The following is a 24,774-nucleotide window of genomic DNA, read 5'->3' on the forward strand; positions in this document are numbered from 1 at the left end:
ATGTACTTTTAGTTTGTTTTGTTTTACATTTCAGAGTCTGTCTTGATTTTGGAAGAAATATCTGGTAACCAACATGACTGAGTTCTGGCTTATATCAGCTCCTGGGGAGAAAACATGTCAGCAAACATGGGAGAAATTGCATGCGGCAACTACGAAGAACAACAATCTTGCAGCTACTTCAAAGTTCAACATTCCTGACTTAAAGGTAAAACTGTGCTGTGCAAAATCGTTCATCATGAAGGAGAGGACAGTTGTCTCTGCTTACCTTTTGGTAGAAATGAGATATCCAGGTTCCTTCAAAAGAAAACTCTCATCTCTAGGGATTGGCATAATTTAAAACTTATCTTGTTCTTTCTGATCTTCAAATTTTAGATAATAAGGAAATTGAGATGTCTTGAAGGAAACTACCAAAACAAAATAACATTTTTCCTAGACTTTTGTGCTGTTCTAAATTGTAATTTAAATTTTAATGAGAAATCTTACGAAAATACTCGATGTATTACTTAAATATGATTTTTAGAAGTGAAAAATCTTGGGACTATGTATTCTTAAATATCACAGTGAATCCATTTTTCTGTTATTAAATTCATGTAATACTCACTGATGTTGTAAATGTTTTACCATTGCACCTCTTTAATTATACTTGGCAAATCTATCCTAGTTATTTAATCTAGTTTATCTATTTAACATTTATCAAACATCAGTAATGTAGCAGCCTCTAAGTGAAGCAGGCTGCCAGTAATCGGTTGACTGAACTTCTGTAAAGAATGGAAAAGATCATGATACTTATATTTTTCTGGTTAACCAAATGAGGCAGTTACATACAACACTCATTTAAGAAATACTTAAAACCACTGGTTTAGTATTTTGGGACTTACGAATTCCTTTGATACACTGATATAGACTGTGGACATTTCTTCCAAAACACGCTCATTTACATATACACAGTGTTGAGTACAAATTCAATTACAGGGAATTCCCTGGTGGTCCAGTGGTTAGGACTGCGTGCTTTCACTGCAGGGGCACGGGTTCAGTCCCTGGTCAGGGAACTGAAATCCTGTGTGCCATGTGGCACGGCCCAAAATAATAATAATCATAAAGTTTCTTTTAAAAAGAAACACCACAATTTCAGTTACAGATGCTCTGATGCACAACCCTGGACCCCTGCTTAGGAGCTGCTCTTGTAAACCATGACTTCAAATGATCCACTGCCACTGGGCAGGATCAGCAGAGGCACAGGCCTGCTATTGTGGAATCTTCACATCTAAGTGGTGGCTGTGCCCATGAATTAGAGGATTATCTTGTACATATAAATAGCTTTGCAGTGTCTAGCAAACATTTTTTAACCACACTTGCATATTATGAAATAAAATATGGAGAACTTAAGATTTGCAGGCCCTTCAAATCAAGATGTTGTATTACCTTGTTTAAAAAAAAAACAGGATGAAATCTCAGTAATGAAATGTTGTTTTTCCCTTCTAGGTTGGCACACTGGATGTCTTGGTTGGTTTGTCGGATGAACTGGCTAAACTGGATGCATTTGTAGAAGGGTAATGTATTTATATACATAGGCTAGAGCAAAATGAGAGTTGCTATTAGGCTACGGGGGCATTGGGTTTATTATCACATGTGTATTCTGCTTATTGGAATGGTTTTAGAAAACAATGACTTTTTTTTCTTTGTAAATCTTTATGAAGATATAATTAATGTGCAATAAAATACAGCTGTTTGACGTGTGAAAATGGTGACTCCTTTTAATATTTTTATTGAGATATAATTTACATGCTAGGCAGTTCACCTACTTCAAGTGTACAATTCAGTGATTTTTCATATATTCACAGAGTTGTACAGCCATCACCACAATCAATTTTAGTACATTTTCATCCCCCTGCCACTATCATAAACATCCTGTTTCCATTAGTAGTTACTCCCTAACCCCCACTGCCCACTAACCTACTTTCTGACACTACACGTTTGCTTTTTGTGGACATTTCATATAAATGGAATCATACAATATGTCGTCTCTTGTGACTGGCTTCTTTTCCTTAGTGTAATGTTTTCAAGGTTCATCCGTGTTGTAGCATGTGTCAACATTTAATTTCTTTTTATTACCAAATAATATTACATTGTGAGGATATACTGCATTTTGTTAATCCATTCATCAGTTGATGGATATTAAGGTTGTTTCCATTTTTTGGCTCATATGAATAATGCTACCATGAATATTTGTGTACAAGTATTTGTGAGCTCATGTGTTTTCATTTCTCTTGGGTATGTACCTAGGAGTGGAATTGCTGGGTCAATGTGACTGTACTTTTAACATTTTGAAGAACTGCCAGACTGTTTTCCAAAGTGGTTGTACCATTTTACGGTCTCACCAGCAGTGTACGAAGGTTCTAATTTCTCCATATTGTCGACAATACTTGTTACTATCCATCTTTTTGATTATAGCCATCCTAGTGGATATTAAAGAGAATTTCATTGTGTTTTTGATTTGCATTTCCCTGATGGCTAATAATGTGTTTAACATCTTTTCATGTGTTTGTTAGCCATTTGTGTTTCTTCTTTGGGGAAATGTCTGTTTGGATCCTTTGCCTGTTTTTTAATTGGCTTATTGGTCATTTGATTATTGACTTGTAAGAGTTCTTTATATATTGTAGATACAACTCTTATCAGATATGACTTGCAAATATTTTCTCCCATTCTGTCGGTCGTCTTCACTTTCTAGATAGTGTCCTTTGAAGCACAAAACATTTAATTTTAATGTCCAATTTATCTCTTTTTTGTTGTTGCTTGTGTTTTTGATGTTGTATGGAAGAAAACATTGCCTAATCCAAGGTCACACAGTTTTATGTCTGTATTTTCTCTTAAGAGTTTTATAGTTTTAGTTTTTACATTTAGGTCTTTGATCCATTTTGAGTGAATTTTGTATATGGTGGTAGGGAGAAGTCCATCTTCATTCTTTTGCATGTGGATATCCAGTTGTCCATTTGTTGAAAAGACTATTCTCTCTCCATTGAACTGTCCTGACACCCTTGCAAAAATCCATGGAACATAAATGTAAGGGTTTATTTCTGGACTCTCATTTGTATTCCATATTCCTGTCCTTATGCCAGTACCACATTGCCCTCTTTACTGCAGCTTTGTAGTAAGTTTTGAAATTAGGAAGTGTGAGCTCTCCAACTTAACTTTGTCTTTTTCAAGATTATTTTGGCTGTTTGGTTCCTTTCATTTCCATTTGAATTTTAGGAATACCATGTCAAATATCTGCTAGAAGTCAGCTGGAATTTTGAGGGGGATTATGTAGAATCTGTAGGTAATTGGGGCAGTATTGCCATCCTGACATATTAAGTCTTTGATTCATGAACATGGGCTGTTATACCATTTATTTGAAGATTTATTTGGTGATGATTTTGTCTTCAAAATTCAGTTACATTAAAAGATTTTTCTAGGCTACAGGTTTAGTCACTTGAAATTCAGTTACTGTGTATTTTAGCTGAAGATGGGTATGGGATCCGTAATAACTTTCTGAATTTTGATTAATTGACAGACTCAGTCTACAATCCCTTTGACTCTTGACGTACAGAGCTTTCTAAATACTTAGGGCTTAGGTAAATAGGTATAATTTGTAAAAAACCAGAATTTTGGAGAATCTTAGAAATGTACCTCTGATTAAAGCTTTAAGGGAACAGACCTGAATAGAGGGGAACTTAATCTCAAAATCTGTGCAGAAGGGTTTTCTTGTTTATGCTGTTATGCTTTTCTGAATTGATAGAACCACCATAATGCAGTACTCTGGTAGTAGAGGCTGAGGTGTTGCAGAGAGATCTTTTGACATAACAACATGTGGTAAGTAAATAAATAGACCTAAAGATGTACTCATGAGGCAAAAGGCCAGTTGGGGGCTAGTTTTACAGTAGATTATGCAAGAGATACTGAAAACGTCAGCTAAGGGCAGGCACTAGGCAATAAAAATGGAAAAGAGAGGATGAAAGCAAAAGTAACAAACTGCTTTTAGGGTTAATAATTCCATGCATTCAGTAGAGCAAATGTGAAAATAATTTTTGATGATAGTCTCAGTTCTTACCATCAGTCAGTTTTTTGTCTCTTGGTTTCTTGATTATAGGTTTTTAATTAAGTAAACTTTTCGTGGTTGCCCCCCCCGAGGTGATTGTCCTTTCTGCAGTCCCACCAGCCTCATTGCAATGTTAGGTCATGACAACGAAGAGGACAGTGAGAAGGGAGGTTCCTGAGAATATAATTATTAACACTTACTTGGATCCTTATAAATCACCTCAGTAGCTCTCTAGATCTTTCTTTAAATCATCAGTGGGATGTCCTGAGTATAGTTTAAGGTTTGCGCACATTTTTTAGGGAAGTAAGTATTTAGGGCAAATGCAGTTCATTTGGTCAGAAGCATTGCAAGTTGCCTATGCAGTTTGTCAGCTATTCTTTTCTGCACTGTTACGCAATCTAGTCTTTGTATCAGTCTTCCTGAAAGATAAGAGGAATTTAAAAATCATATGATTGTTAGACTTAGGTAGAATTGACAGATGCTAGCTTAATGACTGAGTGTTCCAGTTTTTAAACACTGAACATTGTGGTGGAGTAAATTATAGTTCATACTTTTCCAGTAATCTGATCATTAGAGCAGTTTGTTTTTTGTTTTTTTTTTTTAAGGTGACCATGTGTCATGGATACTCCCGTAGAGATGCATAGGGAGATTGTCAAGGTCTGAGTTATGCGATGTTAAGTTGATAAATTTGACACCAGGCAGTTCTACACTCTGAACCATTTCTGTGGTAAACATGCACATTTTTTAAAAAAAATTGAAGTATAGTTGATTTACAGTGTTGTGAACATGCACATTTTGGAATGTTCATAGCAGATGGTTCTGTTTACAAGATGCTCGTCAACTTACATAGGAATAATGGTTTGTCTTCTGTGAAGGAATGGGTGAATTTTGGAGACACAGCCAAGTGTATGGACAAATCCCAAGTTAAACATGTTGAAGACTTACGGCTTACATCATTTTTTTCTGAATTTGTTCCACTTTCTTAGGTTTGAGGTCATTCCGCATAGGATTGTCATTCACATTTTGTCCTTCTGTTGCTTCTTTCCGGCCTTTATTGGTTCATGTTGCAGGAGTTTCTTAATTTGTCTTCCAGTTTACACTCCCTGTTGTTGAGCACAAAGTCATTGGAGTAATTGTCCGAAGTCCTGTTTTGACCATATTACACCTCTTCCTAAAGGCTGACATCAGAGGCAATCTACCTGCAGTCTGGCCCCAGCCGGCCGTCCTAGCACAACCTCCTTTCTCCTGAGCACGACACTCCCGGCAGTCTGGACCCCTCATCATTCGTTGCTTTTCTTATCTCTCTGGATCTTGACTCCTATGATGCCCTGTGGCAAGAATATACATTCTTCCCACCTAATCAGCCTTTCAAAACCATTCCTGTCCTTCATTGCCCTGCGCCTGATCCGTTATGCTTTTTTGATTACAGTAGCTGGAAGTGAAGTCTTTTTCCTTTATGCGTTTCTGTCTGTAGCCTGGTCATCTCAGCTGGCGCTCACCACAGATGGCTTTGTATTTAGTCATCCGTCTTTTTTGGTATCTTTCCATTTTGATTTTAAGCAATGGGAAGCTAGATTTTTGGTGTATACTTTTGTATCCCACCCACGGCCCAGAGGCAGACAAGGAATGGGGGAAAGAACAACAGACTCCAGAGTCAAGACACCACGTTTTTAGTCACAGCTCTGCTGGGAACTGGTTTTGTGACTTTTGGGGCTAAGTCACTTACTCTCTTCATACCTGGGGGTGTCTTTATTTATAAAGTGAAGGGATTGAGAAGGTGATATGCAGATGCCTCAGTAGTTTTGGCACCATGGTTTCCCCTTTAGATTGTTTTTCTCAAATAGTAGATGCTCAATAAATAGTTAATGAATAAGTAGTGTAGGACCGCATTCTTCATTGTTACCATTGCTTGTATTCTATTGCCTGTGGGATCCCTTTTGTCCTAAGGGGAAGGACATAACTGGTGAATGAAAGCTCCTGCTCCCCCTTTGTTTTTGCAGTGCAGTGAGATCTGTTGCCCAGTTTTTCAGCTTATTCTTGCTAGCTTTCCACTACTTTCTTTCTGGACTTGGTAAACATATTGCATGTGGTCTCCTTAAAACTACAGTTACTCAGTTGAGTTTGACATATGTAATAAGATCTTCGTGCTTTTTGTCCTTAAAACATTATTTTAGAAGTTAGGACCCATTTGTTCTATATTATACAGATAGTGTAATTGGAACAAATAGAGTCAAATTCGTGTCTTTATGTAATGTGTTCATTGTATAGTATGGAATTTAGGTTGTTTTCCTGAAAGTGATTGTTGATTTTTTTTTTTTTTCCTCCCAAGGGTGGTTAAGAAAGTGGCTCAGTATATGGCCGACGTATTGGAGGATAGTAAAGATAAAGTTCAGGAGAATTTGTTGGCCAATGGAGGTAAGCTAATGTTTCATGATTTGCAATTTATTTCTATAAAGTGAACGACTTAAAAAAGGTTTATAGGTAAGGATATTAAATACAATAGAAAGCCATTAAAATAGAATGATTACTACTGAATTTGGTGATATTGCCAGTTACATTCTTTCCTCTGAAACACAACCTCTCATAAGACAATCCTACATAATATATAATATAGTTTATGATATGGATCTTCCAAAAGCAATATTATAAAGATTTACCTTAGTTCTTTCCAGAATCTATTTGTCAACTCCCATTAACAACTGTGTTTCCAAGTTATGTCTCTCAGCATTGTTCCAGTTGAATACTTGTTTTCTCTGGCTTTTTGTATTTAATAGCATCCAACTGCCAAATCCTTACAATAAAAATTATTAATTTTATTGCAGAGTAATGCCTCCTCCCTTCAGATTTGAATGTGACATTTCTTTAGTACCCATAGAAATAGTCTACCACTGACCTCTCCATAGCTAGAAACTAGTATTTACGTAGAGTTTGCTTTATGTAATAATGGCTTTATAAAGATGGTTTCAACTGCATTGTTGTCATTTATACTTGGATTTGTTGTTTTCTCCTGAAATATCACTTTAGCACTTGCTTCATTTTTAATTAGGCTGATCTTTAGTGATATGTCATTATAATAAGAAAAAACCCTTTCCTTTCTTTCTGTCCTATATTGCCTACTGTGATAAATAAAGGTCACTGATGTGACTTGGTTAAATTAACGTTTGTTAAGTAAAGCCCTGGGGTGTCATGGGTTGGTGAGCCACGGTTCAACAAAAAACCACAAGGGAAAGAGAAATAGAGAAGTTTATTACTCACAGGTCCTGGAGGAGGGGGGCAAGGCAGGGAGGTCAAGACGGGGTGCCGGCAGAGGGAGAGCGGCGGGACCTGGGGCACATGCCTTTATTAGGGTCCGTGGGTGGAGTGCTTTGGGGTTCCCAAGCCAAGTCCAGGTTGGTCGATTCAAACCAAAAAGGAGGGTTTCGGTTAACTTCGAGGGGGTCTTATCTAAAGGGTACACTAGCAGGGGAGGCCCTGGGCAGCAGCAGAGAGCGCTTATCGTAGGGTCATATCAGAGAAATCATATCAGGAGCTTACATCTACTTGTGATTGCAGGCTGTTATCTAGTATAACTTCTAGGCCCCTGTAGGCCACTTGGCCACACAGAAATGGATGCTGAGGCAGCAGTATGGGGATTTGGCTAAACTCTCAGCAGTCACTGTATTTTAAATCCAGTGTCTCTCTAATCTCATTTCTTCTCCTTGCAAATAATAGATGCTCAGAAGTACTTAATCAGTAAAAAAAAAAATTTTTAGTAGTTTATTTTTACTCTTTGCTAATAATAGCGATCCTGAGCTGCTTACTGTGTCTGTTAACGTGCGGCTGGGGGCAGGACGAAAGTTAGGTGTGTTAACAACTTAGTTGCCTTCACTGGTCTCTAGGTACCTGATGAACTAGGGCGGTCAGTCTGCGAGGCCGAATGGGGGATGACAGTCTAGGGGGCATTGCATCCAAAACTGCTTTTGGAGATACCATCTATGTTGTTGACTCGCTGGTATTATGTAGGGAGAAGTTGAGGAGAGAAGATATTTTGGTATGAATTACTTTTGCCAGTTAACCATAATTGACATTTGGTTTCCCTGACCTTGGTCCCATCAGACTTGAGGAGTAAAGTCATCTTGACTACCACACTTCCAGGGAATTAGTGGTTGAGTGTCTCTTTGGCTCCGCATTTCTTTTTTTTTTTTTTTTTTTTTGCGGTACGCGGGCCTCTCACTGTTGTGGTCTCTCCCGTTGCGGAGCACAGGCTCTGGACGTGCAGGCTCAGCGACCATGGCTCACGGGCCCAGCCGCTCCGCGGCATGTGGGATCTTCCCGGACCGGGGCACGAACCCGCGTCCCGTGCATCGTCAGGCGGACTCTCAACCGCTGTGCCACCAGGGAAGCTCTGCATTTCTTATTCTTGTCATTTGAAAGTGCAAAGGTCCATGTTTTGAAGATTACTGAAATATAGACTCCTAGAAACAGTCATCACAGAGTTTTAACAGACAAGTTCATTTTCAGTTTGTTTGGGTAAGTTGCAGAGAAAGAACATACTTTTGTCAGATTCTACTTATTGAGGAGACAGTTTGAAGTAGGGTTTTTTTTTAATGTATTATTTTTTAAATTATTTTATTTTATTTATTTTTGGCTGTGTTGGGTCTTTGTTGCTGCGCGTGGGCTTTCTCTAGTTGCGGCAAGCGGGGGCAACTCTTCATTGCGGTGCGTGGGCTTCTCATTGCTGTGGATTCTTTGGTTGCAGAGCGCGGGCTCTAGGCGCGCGGGCTCAGTAGTTGTGGCGCGTGGGCTCCGTAGTTGTGGCATGCAGGCTCTAGAGCACAGGCTCCACGGCATGTGGGATCTTCCTGGACCAGGGCTCGAACCCGTGTCCCCTGCATTGGCAGGTGGATTCTTAACCACTGTGCCACCAGGGAATCCCCTGAAGTAGATTCTTAATCTTTTTGTGTCTCTTTCTTCTACATATGAGGCATATCATGGGTATGTACATATTCCATTTATTAAGTCATCAGATTAGAAAGGAACATTTTAATATATATTAAATTTTGAGTAAGGAGAAGAGATCCAATCAGATTACAAGGTAAAAATTTTGATTAATCCATGTTACTTAATACAGTTCCACATTTACTTAACCAGGACTCTTCACAAATGATGACATCTTTACTGATTTTCTTAATGCCAGTTTCAGCACTAAAACCTATTACTGTGTAGCAAACTATAAAAAATTCTATTGCTTCTCCTCAGTAATTAATTTCTTCCCTTATTTCAGTTGACTTGGTTACTTATATAACAAGGTTTCAATGGGACATGGCTAAATATCCAATCAAGCAGTCCCTGAAAAATATTTCTGAAATAATTGCCAAGGTAAGATAAAAAATGATACAGGTAGGACACATTGATTTATAGTGGCTTTATTTATTTTATAAGTATTTAGCTATTAAATACTCTAATTTAGGTTTTGACAGGGCAGCTTAATTATATGTGACTTACTACAGTTTTACTAAAAAAAAAGGTGTCAAAAAAGGATAACACTTTCATGTGTACATTATCCAAATTGTGTAGTTTATTTAGGTAGTTAAGTTAAATGTTGCATCAACAATGTTTGAATAAGAAAAGTAACTTTAAAATTTTATAGTTATTTATATAAATTTGAAGCATAATTGAGATCACATAGAACAGGAAGTTGGAATAGATTAGAGATTTATGAATCATTCAGATGTATGATAATGGTAACTTAAGTATGTTTATGTACAGTACTGATTCAGATTAAACTTTATGGGTTCTCTGACACCTTCCCTTCTGATGTTCAGTATTGATTCTCTACCCAGAAAAATTGCCCGTATTCTTGTACCACATGATTTTATGTACAGTTTCAGGGAGCCCACAGGTGTTAAAGCCCATCCATGAATTCACTGAATTAAGAGCTCCTTTTATGTTTCAAAGTCCTTGAGCTTGAGAGAAAAATGTAAAAGTCTTACCTGAAACTATAATGAGGCAGTAGACAAGGACCTATTAATTGTGTGACAACATTTCTATGACCTGGCTAGGATGAAAAGTATGGTTTAAATCATCTGGACAGACTTCCTTGGCTCCCACTGGCTTTATTTGTACGTTGTGCTCTATGGTTAAATGTAAATGAATAGCATATCAAGGATTTTAACTCAAGTCATCATATAATTTAATGAAAATGAGTAGTCAGATAATATAAAGTGGTGCTCTTACTATGAGCCTTGTTTTCTTTTGATCCTTATCAAGGATTTAGTCGTCGTCTTCCTGATACTATTATAGTCGAGGAAAGAGGCTCAGAGAGGTGAAGTAGTTTACCCCAGTGCCACACAGCTGGTGATGGTAGAGCTGAGTTGAAATTAGTTCCTCAAACGTTAAATCTACTGCTTTGTGTTTTCTCCCTAAGTTGTTAGTAGTTTTACTCATCTTTTTGAAAAATCAGCTTGTGTAACATGTATAAATAAATTCAAACATAATTTTAATTTTATTGCAAAAATATTTTGTGGAAGAGTTGTGGTGTTATGAACAGCAAAACTCTATGTGATTTAGTTCCTTTGGAAATTAATCCTTGAAACTTGTATTTTAAAGCCTTTTAATTAGTTATCTCTGTAACCAGTGGCATAGATTCCATTTACGTGGTTTAAGAAGTAATATAGTAACAATAATTAAAATACATGTAGACTAAAACATTATCCTTAATAGAAAAGATTATATGAAAATTACCATAGTTATTAAAAATGAAGTAGGTTTGTTTTTTAATGACCTTTAAAGGCATGCTTTTAAAATAATAGAATATTTTTACATCAGGAACTAGTGGTGTTTTGTTTTTTAAAGTTTAAGCACAGCTACTTTGATTGTATTAGCAGAGGCAGGTTTAGGAAAATTTTCCCTTTTTCTCTTTTTCTCTTTAAAGGGAGTGACTCAGATTGACAATGACCTGAAATCTCGAGCATCCGCATATAACAACCTGAAAGGGAATCTTCAGAATTTGGAACGAAAGAATGCGTAAGCATGTCAAGTATATGTAAATAATTAAAAATTGGGAGGGACTTCCCTGGAGGTCCAGTAGTTAAGAATCTGTGCTTCCACTGCAGGGGGTGCAGGTTCAATCCTGGGCGGGGAACTAAGATTCCGTGTGCCTCATGGCACAGCCAAAAAAAAAAAAAAAGAATTGGGGACGTACTCTAGCATACACTGAATGAACTATTGTTAGGGGTTAGTAAGTTCCACTTTGTGCTGTTTCTATAATCAAAATGGTGTTTTTTTCACTACATGGAGAAAAGCTCACTAATTCAGGCTAGTCAAAACAGATGTGAGGCTGATTTATTATACTCGTTTCATACATAATACTTGTGAGTTGGGTCCTGGTTTATCCCTTTATCCATCTGGTTTTTCACTGAAAATTATCTAAAGTTAATTGTTTTAAATCAAATGATAGTTTAATTACATAGCAATTATCTGCTGCTTAAAAGAATTCTATAGAAGAATCCTTTTGTAATGTAATACTCATTCTTTAATTTTTCTGTTTTCCAAGTTTTGATTTTTTACATATTAGGTTTTCTTAAAATAGACCACTTTTGTTTTGGTTAATATCACTGTAGTATGACTACTACAAGTGTAGCTTTAAGCACTTAACTCTTCCAGTTATGCATTCATATCCCAGAGAGAAAGTTGGTTGGATACTGTCAGTGGTGCAAACAGGGCAAGTCATTTTCACTGTGAAATGTACTAGGAGACCAAATGAAGACTGTGTTAAAAGAGTTGATTATTGGGTTAACTAACCAAAATTGATACCCAGGAAGAGGGAGGAAAATCAAAGGTTGTGCTTAGATGATATGATTTCATAATTATGATGAGGTAGACTTTAATTGATACCTAATGAATAACACTTTCTCAGTTAAGATACTGTATATGTAATCAAGAGAAGAGCTGAGTTATAATAATTAAAGCAAATACAAAGGGAGACACTAGAGGCAAGTTCTGATAAAATGTTTACATTTCTTCGGGTTTGGATGTGGGAAATATTTAGCTAAATTTTGACTTCTTATAAAATAAAATGTTAACTCAGGCTAATCCCTCTCTTGAGATGTATATATAGTATATGTGACTATAATTAGCCTGCTGTTTCTTTACTTGTGTTCTGGAAGCACATAATTATCAGCCTAATGATTTTTTTCTTATTTCTCAGAGGAAGTTTGCTAACTAGAAGTCTAGCAGAAATTGTGAAGAAGGATGACTTTGTTCTTGACTCAGAGTATCTCGTCACATTACTGGTCGTGGTTCCCAAGTATGTCTTTTTATTACAGAAGGTTTTTACCTGTTAAAATACAAGAAAAATATTAGTGTCTGATATTGTAATTTGAAGTTTTCCATAAACCCAAGTGTAAAGGGAGTATCACCTTGTCATTTGCTCTGTCAACCAACATGTACTCGTATGGCACATACAGTAGAATTTAGTTCATAACCTGGTAATAGAGCTGTCAATTATAAATTGATATTCCAGATCAAAATTTGCTTAGTACAGTTGGCCCATTAAAAAATTAAATAATGCTAAATTATTGGACTTAAAAGAAATATTGTTCTTAGATTTTTCAAAACAGGGAGCTATTTCTTTTTCTGAAAAATATTTGATGATTGGTTAGGATGAATTAAGCCCTCTTGAGAAGCAAAGGATGGATTAGATAAAAGCTTGGCATATTTTTTCTGCAAAGGGCCAGATAGTAAGTATTTTACCCTTTGCAAGGCATATGGTCTCTGATACAACTACTCAGTTCTGCCACTTCAACTTTGTGGTTGTATCTGAAAGCGGTGACACACAGTATGTACATGAATGAACATGGCTGTGTGTCAGTAGAAATTTATTTACAAAAACAGGTGTACAGGTTATGGGTGTAGTTTTCTGGGTTAGACTATCCTTTGAAATCTCCTTTAGATTAGGCCTTCTGTTTTAATTAATATTTGGTAATCTTGGTAAAATGAAACCTTTGGAAGATTAGAACTGTGTGTGTGTGTCTGTGTCTGTGTGTGTGTGTGTGTGTGTGTGTGTGTGAGAGAGAGAGAGAGAGAGAGAGAGAGAGAGAGGGAGGGAGGGAGGGAGGGAGGGAGGGAGGGGGAGAGAGAGAGAGAGAGAGAGAGAGAGAGAGAGGGAGAGAGAGAGAGAGAGAGAGGGGGAGAGAGAGAGAGAGAGAGAGAGAGAGAGAGAGAGAGAGAGAGAAAGGGAAAGGGAAAGGGAAAGGGAAAGGGAGAAAGAGACACTGTTAATGGTTTCACTTCTGACTTACACTAAAATCTCACTATCAGGGAATCTTCAGGGGATCCAAACTGGGATGGGAGATTTGGGGACTCTTCAGAGCATTATTCATAAAATCTTTCTTTGCTGTGCTCTCCATTTTTGTCTGGTTAGGAAACTGGGAATATTAGAAAATGATGCCTACTGGAAAGGGGTGGGAAAGGACCTCCATTGAATTTCAGTGGCTACAGTATTACCTGACTTCTGCCTTTTTCCTCTTACTGCAGAATACTAGAACAGTATTTCTAAAAAATTTCTCTGTCTTTGTGTTTTTATACTTATACAGGAAAATAACCTTTGCCCAGATAAAACATTTGTCTCATGCAACCTTTATTTAAAATTTGTGTTTAAGACCAGAAGTTTTCATAGTTTTCTGTGCACTGTACTTGAAACCTCGGATAGGACCTAGGATACCTAGGATACCTTGTATAATGGATTATTCACTATCCTGGCTATAGATACTACAATTCTTTATTTTGTACTGCATATATAATCATCTCTCGCCACACCCACAAAAGCCAGTGGTCTCTAGAAAGGTTGTTGCACAGTGATCTGTGGCAGCTTGGTTTACTGTCACTTTGTTTACTCAGCACTTCCTGGTACTCTGTGCTTTTGGTAAATGTGGTTTTACCCAGCTGTTCGTAATAGTCACTGAATAGAAATGTTAGTGATTTCAGCATGGCTTCTCTCTCTCTTTCTTTCGTTTTTTTCTTTTTTTGGTGAGGTAATAATGTATATCAACCCTAAAGTTTGAAAGTAATTTAGATTCTGTATTTTGCTTTGCTTCCTTTCCAAACTTAGTTCTAGAATGTGCCTCTTTTGCAGTAGTTACTGGATGTAAGAGATGGTGAGCTGTATTTCCTGCTTTACCACTCAGTGTATTTGAAATTCATTCTTTGTACAAAACTTGATTTTGTCGTTGTTGTTGTTAAATAGATTTGAGGTATACCTATTATAGTTGGATTTCCTATTTGTCTCATAATTTTTTCTCTTTCTGGGCTCGGCAGGAAGGTAGGACTTGTTTTTCTCTTCCAGTAACTTAATTGTATCTTTTCTGCAGGTTAAACCACAATGACTGGATTAAGCAGTATGAAACATTAGCTGAAATGGTAGTTCCAAGGTCTAGCAAGTAAGTAGTAGTCTTTGTAAAGCCTGTTTCTTTCGTAGAATTCCTTTGGTAGTTTGGATGTTGGAATAGGAGATATCTTTATCTTTCCTTTGTGGTAAATTTTACAGTTTTGGAGCCATCATTTTCACCTTAAAAATAAGTGAGTTATATTAACTCTAGCTACTGTAGACCTGGAAGGGCCTTTGTATAGTCTGATCAACCCACTCATGTTTATAGATGTAGAAGTTTGAGGCCACAGAGGTGACGTGGTTTGCCCAGAGTCACACATCTCACTAGTGACAGAGCTGTAACTAGAACCCAGATCTCTGGTGTGGTACTTTTTCTGCTGTGCTACCCTCTCAAAATTCTTCCTTCAATATTTATTGTATACCTACTGTGTGTCTATATTTCCTCATTTATCTTGCAAAGGAAGTGTACCAAGATGGCTACTAGGGTACTCTGTTGATCTGCAAATATTTACCATCACTTTCCAGTACGCATAGATTCTACTGAATCTGTACTTTCCTTTAAAAAAAAAAAAAAAACTTTTATTAAGCAATTTTAAACTTATGGATTAATATTCACTGTCTAATTTGATATGTACAGCAATTCCATGAAGTAGTTTTGGCAGTTATACTTTTTCTCATAGATGAAGAAATACAAATACAGAAGAGTTAAGTCATTGCCTAAAGTGTATATGGCTGTATAAGTGTGCAGTGGCAAAGTTAGGACTAAAACTCAGGTCTTTTAACTCCAAGTCCTACACTCTTGACACTACATAGCATGTCATTTTTTCCTGCATTCTGCCATTCTACACAAGATATTCTTCAAGAAAATATTAAGTACAGTGTATATGCACCCCCAAAGAATTGTTTTGTATATACATATATATCCCTCAGTGTGTATATATATATACCGTCAGCATGGTGAAAGAAAGGTCTAGGAGGTAGTAAAGAAGTGGTGTTAGTAAGGCCAGGCCCATGAAATATTTTCTTTTCCAGTTTCATTGTGTCATATGGGAGGTAGCTTAGTATAATGGAAAGAGTCCTGGACCCAGGGATCTGAGTTCTATTGCTGGTTCTGCTACCAACTTGCTATGTGACCTGCGGTAAGTCTTTTAACTTCTCTGGGCCTCATTTTCTTTGTAAAATGAGCATCACACCTTCCCTGTACACATTATGAGGCTCTTTTAAGGCTGGATAAGATAATAAAGTAGAAGGTAATATGATTATTGTAGTTTCACAAATGTTGATTTTTTGAGAATGAAACCACAAACCTGTGCTCATTGTGAATTTTTTTCCCATTTGGGGGGAATACTTTCCATTCACACTGGCCCTTCACGTGGTAAACTGAAGATTGAGGTTGTGTCTTAATGCTGGTTTTCCTCCGAAGCTATTTATCCTGACAGATGACACCTTCTTAGACCTTTGTGCTCTGGAGACCGTAAAAGTCACAGAGGTTGTCTTTATGTTTGGGGGCAGGGAGAGGAGGAGAGTAAGGACCCAGTGCACACAGAATGTCCTCCCACCCTGTGGTGTGTGAGCCTAGTCCAGGGGAGTGGTGTGTAGGCCCAGGTTTATTCGGAAAGAAGGACTTTAGAAATATTACTTCAGACTTACATCTTTTGAAAAATCACTTTGGTAGTTAAAAGGAAAAAAATTTCAGATGCCAACAGTTCAGTATAGGCAATACCTGTCTTCTGAATGACCCCTGAGTGCTCACTGACCACCTGAGAGTCCCCAGCCCTTCCTCACCCAGTGAAAACATCTGTTCACCTATTTATCAGTCTAAAGACTTTTGGATTCATTGACTTGAAAAGTTATTTAAATTTAGTCATTGAGAACAATGCAGTAGCTCAGCCAGCACCTGAAGAGGATGCTTAGTTCACATGGGGCAGACAGGTTTTAGTGGGTTAGTCTGGAATTTTGTACTTCTGTTTAGGAAAGATCTCTATGACTTGATGTTGGATTTTTCCCTTATCATAATAACTAACATTTTTGAGTGATTACTATGTGCTGGTCATTGTTCTAAGTGCTTTATTTTAAAGTGAATTACAAGTAGTAATACTGTCACTTGTTGCTTTTTGGCACAATACCTGAGTGGTTACTCTTGGAAGCAGTGAAGATGAAAGTGGACTTTTGAGGAAGAAGAATGGATTGAAAAAAACATCTTTAAACCTGAAAGAGATAATTTCACCTAAAAAACACACAAAATCTAGCTATTTGCAAAATATTCTACATAAATCTTGGAAGATTGGACCATGTGAAATATTGCCGTCATTGGGTGGTTAAGTGCAGGGATGTGTATAAATGCCAAGTCAGAGTTAAAGGCCAAAGAAGCTGAGAGGCTGAGTTCTGCTTCTTTCTGTTGGAAAAACTGTTCAGAAAGAGGTGCTTCTCACTTGTACTTTCAGAATTACCACTTAGCTTTTTGTCTGTCTACTTTTGCTTGTTAAGATAATCCGGTTGGGTTACATCACTGGTTGACTTCGGCCTTTTCTCTGTTGTTGGAAAAACAGCACCACAAACTGATTGGTGCTTCACAGAAGCTTTTGTTCAGGGAGCTAGAGTTCCAGATGAACCAGAGGATCCTAGCGAGGAAGGCCTAGAAAAAAACAACACTAGCCATTGTTCAAAGAAACGTTTCTTTTGTGTTTTGGAGCAGGGGTTGCAAAGATAACTTTTACGAAGAAAAGCAGGAAAGATGCCTTGGCAATGAAGTGGGTAGGTTGATTGGGGAGCAGAGCAGATGGCAGGACCGAGTCTTAGGAGAGAGGTAAGAAGTCAGAAGCAGCAGGAAGAGCTAGTAGGCTCCAGAAGCACTGCCACGCCCATGGGAGACTTAAAATGCCGTGAGGCAGCCGAAAAGCATTGACCTTTCGTTTCCTCTCGGCCTGGTTTTGTGTGTGAGGAGCTAGTGTTACTGTTTCTACACAGCAGTAGAACTAAACGAAGAGAGTGAGTTTGGAGACCCAGCCTGCAGCTCACAGACTGTCATCTCCACTTGATTTCTGTAGCTGTTCCCTTGGCCTCACCCTCAACCTCTAGAAAGGCTTTACGTCTGGCATCTTAAACTGTAACCCAACTCTTGAACCTGAGCCTTCTTTCCATCTTTTTCACTGTCACGGAACCTGCTGTTTGACATTGTCCACATCTCTGGTCCCCACCCCTTTGTTTGCATGGACCTTCAAAACAGCAAAGTACTAAAGTTAAAAAGATCAGTTAAGGTTAAGATAAGTTTAAAAGGTGAATATGATAGTGGTGGAATATTGTTAGGATCTGAGATAGCCTGTCAAGTTGGATTTGGCTTTGTTTTGTTTTCTTAACAAATTTATTTATTTATTTTTGGCTGTGTTGGGTCTTCGTTGCTGTGTGTGGGCTTTCTCTAGTTGCGGCGAACGGGGGCTACTCTTCGTTGCGGTGCGTGGGCTTCTCTTGTTGCGGAGCACGGGCTCTAGAACGCAGGCTCAGTAGTTGTGGCGCATGGGCTTAGTTGCTCCACGGCATGTGGGATCTTCCCAGACCAGGGATCGAACCCATGTCCCCTGCATTGGCAGGTGGATTCTTAACCACTGGGCCACCAGAGAAGTCCCTTGGCTTTGTTTTGATCCCAATCAGTTTGCACATTACTGTCAGTTGTGGCAAACCTGAGGATCATTAAAGGTTTGTTATCGAGTTCTGTCCACTTTGTAGCTACCTTGCTTTAGATCTGATGGGCACTGGGAACAAGAACGCAGGATAATAGTTTTGAGAGGGCACAAGTTAAAAGGGGTGGGCCGGGACTCATGGGTCAGGGCTGGGCTGGAGAGAGGAAGAGAGATTTCAGTCACCAGAAGAGAAGAGGGTGCTTAGCAAGGAAGTAAGGAGATTCTGGAAACCAGCCAGGTGCTGGACGATTTTTCCTCAGCTGGCCTAGTGCTGATAGAGATTGAAAAGCATGATTCTTGAGTTTGGATGCTTTACTTGATTTAATGTTTAATTTTGTTGGTTAGGAAGGAATGCACTAGGGGGCTGTTAAGGCACTGTAAATAAAAACATCATAAACACTGAGTGTCTTCAGTGTGGAGGCAGTACAGATGAAAAGCACTGAAGTGGTTTGGGAAGGGCTGCTGTACCCTTCTGTACTGTCTGTTCCTCCTCTTCCTGCCCCTGTTTCTGAATTCTGCCCTCAATATGAACGTGAGCAATAAATACAAAGCTTTAAGTGGACTTGGTCTTTCTCTCTCTAGTGTTCTCTCAGAGGACCAAGACAGTTACCTGTGTAATGTCACCTTGTTTAGGAAGGCAGTTGATGACTTCAGACACAAAGCCAGGGAAAACAAGTAAGATTATTATTTTTTATTTTTTAATTTGTTAGATCATCTATACATGGTGTGGACAATTTGGTTTTTTCCCCCCCCCCCAATTTAGATTCATCGTTCGTGACTTCCAGTATAATGAAGAGGAGATGAAAGCAGACAAAGAAGAAATGAACAGGCTTTCTACCGACAAGAAAAAGCAATTTGTATGCGTTTTTAATACTTAGTAATACTATCAGTGTTAAGCAGAAGAAAAAGTGGGACTGCTTTTCTTTAATTTAAAAGAAAACAAAACTTTCCTGATTTTGCTTTTGAGACATTTGATTCTAGCTTTTTTTCCTACTAAATAATCAAAATAAGTTTTCTCTAAGCAACCTGAGATCTGTGAATCCTTATCTTAAAATATATTATCTTAAAATTAACCCCCCTTAAGTCCATATCAGAAATTAATTTTAAATGCAGTGTTTTAATTAATACCCATATAGTGAGGGGTTATTTTAGTTAAGTAGTAGTTCTCTCTCTTCAGTAAGAAATTTCATTTTTTGAGGCAGATTTTTTTAATGCTGCGTGCAGTCTTTTATTGGAGGAATTTGTATTTAAACCATTGGTGAGTTAGTATGTTCTAGGCACAGTGGAGAACAGGGATGGAATTGTGAGTGAAAGATGGTGTTGACTTTCTTGCCATCTCAAGTGCAGGATTATTGTGAAGACTAAAGCTTGTATGGAAGGGGAAACATGATGAGTGAAAATGTATTTCTCTTGTAATGCAAGAGGAAATAAAAGCACATTCCATTTAAAGTTATTTCCAAGTACTTTATGAACTATTGCATCTCAGTTGGGAGAAAACTAACCCTAACCAAGTAATGTCAAATAAAACCAACTTGTTGGGGAGTTCCAGATCACTTTTAAAGAACAGATATTTTAACCAAAGACTTTCACCTTGTTGTATTATCCTTTTTTCGTAAATTGATTGTTACATCCAAATGAGCCTAATAATGTTATCTAAATAACTATTAGCTGAACTGATCATGTGTGTCTTTTAAGTATGGAGAGGTGGTAATAAGTTATTTGTCATTTGTTTCTTTAAAGAAGTGTTTTTATTTAGAAGTACTGAATAACTAAATTCAGAAAGAATATATACTACATAATAGAACCATTAAAAATTTAGAACATGATGAACAGATTTTAGGGATCTAGATCAACCCCCTGATTTTACAGATGAGAAAACTAACACCTAGGGATATTAAATGACTTACTACATAGCTATTTTTCGTTATTCCTGAGAAGTTGTGTGTAATTGAATTCTATTTTAAATGTATAAAATGTTTAAGAGTATTGGATAGTAAATTTAGATTTTTATATTTTCAAACCTGTAGAAGGAAACTTCTATATTCTGTGTCACTTTAAATGACTTTCATTAAAACATAGGCCTTTTTGGGATTTCCCTGGTGCTCCAGTGGTTAGGACTCTGCAGTTCCACTGCAAGGGGCGTGGGTTCGATCCCTGGTCAGGGAACTAAGATCCTACAAGCCACGTGGTGTGGCCAAAAAACAGAAAGAAAATAATAATAATTTTATATATATATATATATATATATATATATACACACACACACACACACATACACATACCTTTTTCTGTGTAGTGAATAGATTCAATGGATTTTTGTATCTACTGAGGTTACAGAGTAGTGGCTTAATCTTTTCATCTAATTTAAGGTAAAGAATCCAAGATAATGAGAATAATGAAACATTTTAAAAGTGAATTATAATGTGATTTAATGCTCCTAAAGATTCTTACTGGATAGTTGCTCCTTTAAAAATACTTGATTTATCTAATTTCTAACTGCCATTTTCAGGACAAATTTTTGGTGATTTTTTTTTTCTCTCTTTCTCTAGGGACCACTTGTACGGTGGCTGAAAGTGAATTTCAGTGAGGCGTTTATTGCGTGGATTCATGTAAAAGCGTTGAGGGTTTTTGTTGAGTCTGTTTTGAGGTAAAGGAAGTTAATTGAGAAACTTGGAACTAAAGAATTTATAGATCCCTTTACATTGGACCTCTTTATTAAAACACACAGTCTACTAATAGGAAATTGATTTGGAGAAACCAAAGGGCCAGTCGTGAGGGAGAGATTGTCAGTGTCATACTGCTTATTACGTGCATGTTGGTCTTGTCCCTTAATACTGGGTTTAAAGAAAGAGATCACGCTGCTCTGCTCTCTGATTCTTTTCTTATTATGTACTTAAGTTAAATGTAGATTATGAAATATTAGCCAGTGTTTGTTAAAAGAAGATCATTCAAATATTTTATATGTAGTTTGGTACGCAGTATACCTAAGGATGCCTTATTTGAAGTCCTCATTTCAATTAACCTAAAATATTTTTTTATCTTGAGGTACTTAAAATCTCAATCATCTTGTGATCCTCTGTACATGTTGCTCATATTAGAAATATATCAAAATGTTTATCTGCAGTCATGCTCACTATTTGTAAATTTCTTTGAATTTTCATAGTAGATATGGGTAGTAATCTCATGTTGTTTATTATCATGAAAGCCCTCCATGTTCTTGGGTTCCGAATCCATGGATTCAACCAACCGTGGGTTGAAAATATTCGAAAAAGAAACTCCAGAGAGTTCCAAAAGGCAAAACTTGAATTTACTGAGCACTAGCAACGATTTACATAGCATTTGCATTTTACTTACAACTAATTACATAGCATTTACATTGGATTATAAGTAATCTAGAGATGATTTTAAAGTATACTGGAGGATATGTGTAGGTTATATGCAAACACTACACCATTTTATTTAAGGGACCTGAGCATCCGTGGATTTTGGTATCCATAGGGGTCCTGGAGCCAATTCCCTGCAGATACCTAGAGACACTGTACTAAGTTTACATATTACCACTGTCTGCTGAGGGTATTCATAGATTACCTTAAAAATTGAAGAGTAATTAAAAGTAATTCCTAGTAGACAGTTGGCTCTCATCCTAAAGAAAGATTTCTAATGGACATTGAGGACCAGAGAAGGTTTGAGTTTCTGTGTATATTAGTTGAACTTGTAAACATGGTCATTAAAGTGAGGTACTCTTTCCCCATTAACTGTGATTAAAGAAGAGTATGAGAGTATTCGCTTTAAAAAGAAAATCTCTGCATATGTTTGCTTGTGTTACATCCTGTATTTCTGCTTATTTATAAGGTATGGCTTGCCAGTGAACTTCCAAGCAATGCTCCTTCAGCCCAATAAGAAAACAATGAAGAAACTAAGAGAAGTATTATATGAATTGTATAAACATCTAGATAGCAGTGCAGCAGCTATTATTGATGTAAGTATTTATTAGACAACCTGGTAGAAGAGGAACTGGATGAATTTCAGAAAAAATTATTGGAAGAAGATAAGAGGTTATTTAACCTTTTGAAAGTTGCTTTAAGATTCTCAATTTGTTAGTAATTAATTTACCTGATAGCTTAGCAAATAATTTACCTTGTTTACCCCATTTTACTAGTTGCTTCTTGGTATTTCTAAAAGCCAGTTGTTATCTTGCTGTAGATCCGATGTTTTTTGTGTTTTGGTTTTTTTTTTTTTGGCTGTACGTGGGCCTCTCACAGATCCGATGTTTATAGCTGCAGAAATACACACACAACCAGTGATACTAGTTATTTACAAAAGTTATAAATTGCAGAGAGCAAGAAAATAAGTAGTCATTGTAACTTTATTTGGTAGAAGTAGTGGAGTCAATAGATGAGCATTTTAAAGGGAACTATCATTTCTCTAAAATGGTATGTGTTTATGTGTTCTTTTTAAACAGAAAGATACAAATAGTATGTGTGCTTTTCGTTGTTGCTGTTGTTTAAAATTGTAATAGGCTTTTATGTTTTTGATTTCCAATATCTTGCTGATTTTTTTCTCTTTAGTTTAGGACGGCAATATTTCACATGTGCATTAGTTAGAACCCATGAAAAAAATCAGGGTTTCTTGATAGAAGAAAATGCAGGAAATGACTCTGCATTTTGTAGAGTTGATAATATGTGAAGTCTAACTGTTCGATACATAATTTCCTACCAGTAAATTCTTACAACATGCATATGTAATAAGTGGTATCTGTAAAAATCACACTTGGTTTATTTTTATCCAGCATTTCATAAGCCATGTGTCTCCTAAATTCAGTACACCAAGCCTGAGATTAAAGAAGTAATTTTATACAGTCTGCATAAGAAAGGATGGTGGGGTGATGCTTAAACACACACAGGCTTTGAGGGCAGAGAGTGCTTCAATCTGGCTTTACTACTCACTCTGTTTCCTAGGGCAAGTCAGCCTTTATTTATTTATTTATTTTTAAAGATTTATTTATTATTTATTTATTTTTAAAATTTTATTTTTGGCTGCATCAGGTCTTAGTTGTGGCATGTGGGATCTTCCTTGAGGCATGCAGGATCTTTCGTTGTGGTACGCGGATTTTCTCTTCTGTAGTTGTGGCGCGAAGGCTCCAGGGCCCGTGAGCTCAGTAGTTGTGACACACGGGCTTAGTTGCTCCGTGGCATGTGGGATCCTTAGTTCGAGGATCGAACCCGCATCCTCTGCATTGTAAGGTGGATTCTTTACCACTGGACCACCAGGGAGGTCTCAAGTCAGCCTTTCAGAGATTGTTTTCTCATTTGCAAAATGGAGTTAGCAATGCCAAACTCAGATTAAATTAGCAAAAATGTATAAACTTAGCCCAGAGTAGATGTTCATTAGGAAGGTACAGGCATACCTTGTTTTGCTGTGCTTCACTTTATTGAAATTTACAGATAATGCACTTTTCAATTTACAAATTGAAGGTTTGTGGCAACCCTGCATTGTCAGATGATGGTTTGCATTTTTTAGCAATAAAGTATTTTTGAATTAAGGTGTATGTACATTGTTTTTCAAGACATAATGCTGTTGCACACTTAATAGACTGTAGTATAGTGTAAACATAACTTTTATATGCACTGGGAAACCGCTCGCTTTACTGTGGTGGTCTGGAACAGAACCTGCAATATCTCCAAGGTATGCCTATGAATGGTAATACTTTTTTTCTTGTTTAATTTCTTTAAGTACTTAGTTGAATAATCATCTGATTTTTCAATAGGCTCCTATGGATATTCCAGGCTTAAACCTGAGTCAACAGGAATATTACCCCTATGTGTACTACAAGATCGATTGCAACTTGCTGGAATTCAAGTAAAATGAGCCCCCCAGATAGCCCTGCCCTCATGTCGGTGTCGGTGTTTGCTAACAGACGTAGGTTGTAGTATGGCTGTACTTTTAACTCTCTCTTACCCCTTGCTTGCTTCTCACCCCCTTTCCTATTCGCGTTCTCTCGTAGTGGTCCATTTGTCAACATTTTGTTTTTAAAAGGAAACTATATGTCTTGTTTCTTTTTATTGATCAGGTCTGTAAATGTGTACTAAAAAAAAAAAATCAGAGTTTATTTATAAACAGAATAGTTTATTTAAAAAGAAGGTCTTACTTCATCGATATTGTGGTATGCATTAATTCCATTTGTTGCTGTTGTGACAGAAGCCTTGTGTACAAGGGAATGGTGTAAACAGTTATACCATTTTGTTCACTGTATTTAGTAGACATAATTGTTTAATAGTTATTGAATCGTGATGTAAAGAAATGTGACAATATTCAGGTATGTGCTTTCTGAATGTTTCAAATTACAATCTGTGAGCACTTGACACCCACAGGAGAGAATAAAATTACCTGTGCAAAGGTGGATTGTGGTGTGTGTAACTTCCAAAGATTACGGTTCAAGTTTGAAGATTATTTTTGAACACATGGTGGGTATTTACATTTGGACACTAGACTTTCAGGTCTCTCAATTAGGAGGTAGGGCCAATTTTTGAATAAAGTGTAGTAGAACTCTGCAGTTTTAGTCATTTGTTTTGTCTAAGTATTTTACATGTTTCCTTTTTAAGATTGTTAATTTTGCCTTCATCTTGACATTGATGTCATTTCTGATGTAGTCTGAA

General features: G+C 37.1%; 1 protein-coding gene across 3 annotated transcripts in view; it reads left to right on the forward strand.

Moving 5' to 3' along the window:
- ATP6V1C1 (ATPase H+ transporting V1 subunit C1) overlaps positions 1–24,518 on the forward strand; it is a 38,837-nt gene extending 14,319 nt beyond the window's left edge. For all 3 annotated transcript variants that reach the window (XM_004275323.4, XM_033438159.2, XM_033438157.2), the window contains 12 exons: positions 35–205; positions 1,483–1,550; positions 6,405–6,490; positions 9,339–9,433; positions 10,989–11,080; positions 12,264–12,362; positions 14,425–14,493; positions 18,701–18,793; positions 18,882–18,975; positions 20,668–20,765; positions 21,971–22,097; positions 23,886–24,518. In XM_004275323.4, the coding sequence (XP_004275371.1) occupies positions 74–205; positions 1,483–1,550; positions 6,405–6,490; positions 9,339–9,433; positions 10,989–11,080; positions 12,264–12,362; positions 14,425–14,493; positions 18,701–18,793; positions 18,882–18,975; positions 20,668–20,765; positions 21,971–22,097; positions 23,886–23,981 (1,149 nt within the window). In that variant the 5' untranslated portion in view covers positions 35–73 and the 3' untranslated portion in view covers positions 23,982–24,518. The remainder of the gene's footprint in view (positions 1–34; positions 206–1,482; positions 1,551–6,404; positions 6,491–9,338; positions 9,434–10,988; positions 11,081–12,263; positions 12,363–14,424; positions 14,494–18,700; positions 18,794–18,881; positions 18,976–20,667; positions 20,766–21,970; positions 22,098–23,885) is intronic.
- Positions 24,519–24,774: the final 256 nt, after the last annotated feature.

Source organism: Orcinus orca, chromosome 17 (genome assembly GCF_937001465.1).
Source record: "Orcinus orca chromosome 17, mOrcOrc1.1, whole genome shotgun sequence".
Classification (NCBI taxonomy): Eukaryota; Metazoa; Chordata; class Mammalia; order Artiodactyla; family Delphinidae; genus Orcinus; species Orcinus orca.